Below are 4111 nucleotides of genomic sequence, written 5' to 3'. Positions count from 1 at the left end.
AACATGCCCAGGGTCCCACGCAGTACCTAAGGAACATGCCCAGGGTCACACACAGTAGCCAGCCCTAAATCTGGGAGAGACCGGAGAGGCCATGGAGCCATATGACAAAGTGGGAAACCGAGGAAGTGAAGAGACTTGCCCGGGGTCACACAGATGATACAGACCTCGGAGGCCACGGAGCCATTCGAGAGGGGGAAACTTGTGTCCGGTCCCGAGAAGGAAAGGGGCTGGCTCGGGCCCAGACACAGGCTCTGGGTCTCGCAGGTTGGGGCCCTGGGGGCGTAACGGAAGTCTCTCCCGGCAGCTCGACGCACCCGGGCCCAGCTCCTCGCCCTCCCGGCCTCCCAACCCAGACCCCCAGCTCCCTTCTGGGTCTCCCCTTCTCTTCCATTACCAAGCTGCCGCAGCTGCCACAAGTTGGCAGGTAACAAGAAACGAGCCTTTTGGCTAGATCCTTCTGGCTTTGAGTTGGCGCTTGGATTCAAAGAAAAAAAAATCTATCAGTCCCTGCTCTTTAGGGAGTGTGCATTCTTTAGGAGGGAGGTAATTTATACTTGTATACCCCATTCCTCCTATAACTCTTCTTCCTAACAAAGGAAACGCAATTAAGTAAAACCCACTGATAGAGCCACTGAGTCTTACTGACAGCGAACTTAATATTCTGCACCGGTCGTTCCCCACCTTTCTCCTAGGAAAGGGGAAGGACGCTTTAGCCTCTGCCTCAGACACCGAGATGGTTCTCCGTAAAACATTTTGCTTTTGGGATTCTTTCGGGGCGGGGGGTGCAGGGCCGAATCAGTTGACACAGTCAGCCTCGAAGCGGTCAGATCACCCGGGCTCTGTGCTTGAACCCTCCCCAGGATCTTGAGAGGGTTCCTCCTTCCTACTTTAGAAACCTCACTGATTGCTTATTGCTTCAACCTTCAAATATAAATTCTTTAGTCTGGCATTTAAATCCCTCCACAACCCGATTCCAACCCATGTGTATCTGTATGTGCGTATATATATATATATGTATAAACATTTCAGTTTTATTTATTTGTAACATTCTTTTCTCTTTAAATTTTGAGTTTCAGATTCTCTGCCAGCCTCTCCTCCCCGAGAAAGCAAACAATATATCAATTATACATGTGAAATCATGCAAAACATATTTCCATAGTAGCCATTTTTTTAAAGCAAGAAAAATAAAGAAAGTGAGGAAATTATACTTCAATTTGCACCCAGGCTTTATCAGTTCTCTTTCTGGAGGTGGATAGCGTTTTTCATCACGGGTCCTTTGGAAGCGTCTGGGATCTTTGTCTTGATCCGAGTAGTTGAGTCATTCACAGTTGATCATTATACGATATTGCTGTTATGGTTACAATGTTATTTTCATTTCACTTTGCATTATTCCATATAGAAATGCCATGTTTTTGTGAAACCACCCCGACCCCCTCCCACCTTGTCGTTTCTTATAGTATTCTATCACAATCATATACCAAAAACCTGTTCAGCCATTCCCCAATCGAAAAATGGTTACAGGCTATAAACAGGCAGTTTTCCAAAGATGAAATCAAAGCTAACAACAGTTAACATTAAAAAAATGCTCTAAATCGCCGTTGGTTAGAGAAAGGCAATTTAACACAACTTTGAGGTACCACCTCACATCTATCAGAAATGACAAATACTGGAAGAGATGAGGGAAAAATAGGGATCTTAAGAACTGCTGGTGGAGGGAACTGGGGAGCCCAAAGGGCTATCAATCTGAATACCCTTTGACCCAGCAATACTACGACAAGGGCTGTAGCCCAAAGGCATAAAAAGAAAAAAGGGGGGAAAAAAAAGAAAGAAAAGGACCTTTATGGACAAAAAGATACAGCTCTTTTTATGGTGACAAAGAATTGGACATGGAGGGGATGCTCATCAATAGGGAATGGCTGAACAAGTTCCAATCTAGATATTTGTAGAACGATTTTATTATTTCTTAAGCTTCACCTCGGTTTTAACCAAAATGACCTATGACTTGCTCCCCTTCCGCACCCCTCTCCCTTCCCCCACCCCTCCATAAAGTTAATAAACTAGCATTTATTAATCTATGTGCTAGGCACTGTGCTAAGTTGCCGGGGATACAAAAAAAAAAAAAAAAGGAGGGGGGAAGCAGAAGACCATCCCTGGTCTCCAGGACCCCAGGGTTTAATAGGAGAGATAATATGCACAAACTGTGCACAAACAAGCTATAGACAGGCTAAATAGCAAATAAGCAACAGAGGGAAGGCGTTGGAATTCCGAGGCATAGGGGAAAGTTTCTGGTAGAAGGTGGCAGTTTAGGGGGGCTTGAAAGAAGCTTGGCAGGGAAAGAATTTCAGGCATGGGGTTGACAGCCAGGGAAAGTGACCGCAATGGAGAGATGGGAGTGTTCTTTCCAAGGAAGGGTATAAGCATTTATTAACCGCTTACAATGTACCAGACACTGTGCTAAGCATTTCTTCATTATATTCATTCATTAATTCATTCGATCCTCACAAAAAAAATTCCAAGATGGGTGATGCTATTATTCTGAGGCCAGGGTGGAGTGGCTTGTCCAGGGCCCCGCAGCTCCCGTCCCCCTTCCATTTCCAATTCTTTGCCACCACAAAAGAGCTGCTATCTTTTTGTCCATAAAGGTCCTTTTCTTTTCTTTTTTTTCTCCTTTTTTCTTTTTATCTCTTTGGGCTACAGACCTAGTCGTGGTTTTGCTGGGTCAAAGGGTATTCAGTTCGATCGCCCTTTGGGCTCCCCAGTCCCCTCCTCTAGCATTTCTTCAGTGTCCCTATTTTCCCTTCATCCCTTTCAGTATTTGTCATTTCTGATAGATGTGAGGTGGTATCTCAAAGTTGTTTTAATTTGCCTTTCTCAAATCAATAGTGATTGGGCATTTCTTTACGTGACCATTGATAGCTTTGATTTCATCTTTGTTCACAGCCTTTAGCCATTTTTAATTGGGTGCATTAGAAATGGGGTGTTTCAGACCCCAGACCCAGGGCTCGGTGCCTCCTGCAGCGCGGCGGTGCCCCCCTCCCCCTCCAGCCCGGGCCTGGCTGCAGAGCCGCCTTCTGCAGGTTACTTTGTATCTGCTTTGTGTTTCTTTGTATCTGTCCCCCTCAATTCCCCCGCCTCCTGCTTTCCAGAAGTTTCAGAGCTCGATGGGAGGGGCAATGCGGCACTCTTCTCAATCGGGCCTCGTTAGGGCTTCATGGCTCCCCCTAGAGCAAAAAAGGAGCGAGAGCAGGCTGGCTTTCAGCACGCACGAGGCTGCCAGACAGGGCGGGGGCACTGCCGCACCAGCTCTGGCCTCAACCGGCCAGGACTGCAACAGGTTTTCCGTACGCATGCGCGGGGAAGGGGTGGGGTGTGCGCGCGAGCGTGTGCGCGCGTGAGTGTGTGCGGACGTGACTGTGTGGACGTACGTAGTGCGTGCGCGCTTGCGCGCCTTCGATCGAGAGCTCTACGCTCTTCCATTGAGCGTGCCTGGGAGGGAAGATCGGAAGTGCAGGCCGGCCTCGATTAGTCTTCCCTCGCCGCTTCCGGAGCTATGGCGGTCAACGCGACCACTAACCCGTCCCAGCTGCTGCCGCTCGGTGAAGTCGGGGGGCGGGAGGCCCGGGAGGGGGCTCGGGGGGTGGGGGCAGGGCGGGGAGGCCGAGGAGCCGGGCAGGGGCGCGGGGACAGCCAGGGTTTCCGTTCCGCCCCCGGAGCCCTCCACCTGCGGGCGCCCGCCCGTGCCTCAGTTTCCCGTTCTGTTGAGTGGTTCCGCGGTGTCTGAAGGCCCTTCCGGCCCTAGGTCCATTATCCTTTTTGTGAGGCCGGGCAAGTCCTTTTTCCTCTCCATGCCTCAGTTCCTTCCCTGGCAAACTGTTCCATGGCCGTCGGGGTCTCTCTCAGGTCTAGCTCCGTTATCCCCTGCGGGACCCTGGGGAAGTTCCGTTCAGTTCCCCGTGCCTCAGTTTCCCGCACTGTTGAATAGCACCGTGGTCTCTGTGGTCCCTCGCAGCTCTAGGGCAGGGTCCTGTGTGTGACCCTGGGCAAGTCCTTTCAGTTCCTTGTGTCTCAGTTTCTCCCTCTGTTGAATGGCTCCATGGAGTCTGAGATTTTT

The 4111-nt window shown here is 49.9% G+C and overlaps 1 protein-coding gene across 1 annotated transcript in view; it reads left to right on the top strand.

Annotated features, from left to right (window-relative positions):
* The first annotated feature begins 3488 nt into the window (after positions 1–3488).
* LSM5 (LSM5 homolog, U6 small nuclear RNA and mRNA degradation associated) overlaps positions 3489–4111 on the top strand; it is a 9311-nt gene continuing 8688 nt past the window's right edge. The window contains exon 1 of the mRNA XM_027840211.1: positions 3489–3596. Coding sequence (XP_027696012.1) covers positions 3551–3596 — 46 coding nt within the window. The 5' untranslated portion in view covers positions 3489–3550. The remainder of the gene's footprint in view (positions 3597–4111) is intronic.

This window comes from Vombatus ursinus, unplaced genomic scaffold (genome assembly GCF_900497805.2).
Source record: "Vombatus ursinus unplaced genomic scaffold, bare-nosed wombat genome assembly UNPS02014840.1, whole genome shotgun sequence".
NCBI lineage: Eukaryota > Metazoa > Chordata > Mammalia > Diprotodontia > Vombatidae > Vombatus > Vombatus ursinus.
This window is presented reverse-complemented; position numbering and strand designations above follow the sequence as displayed.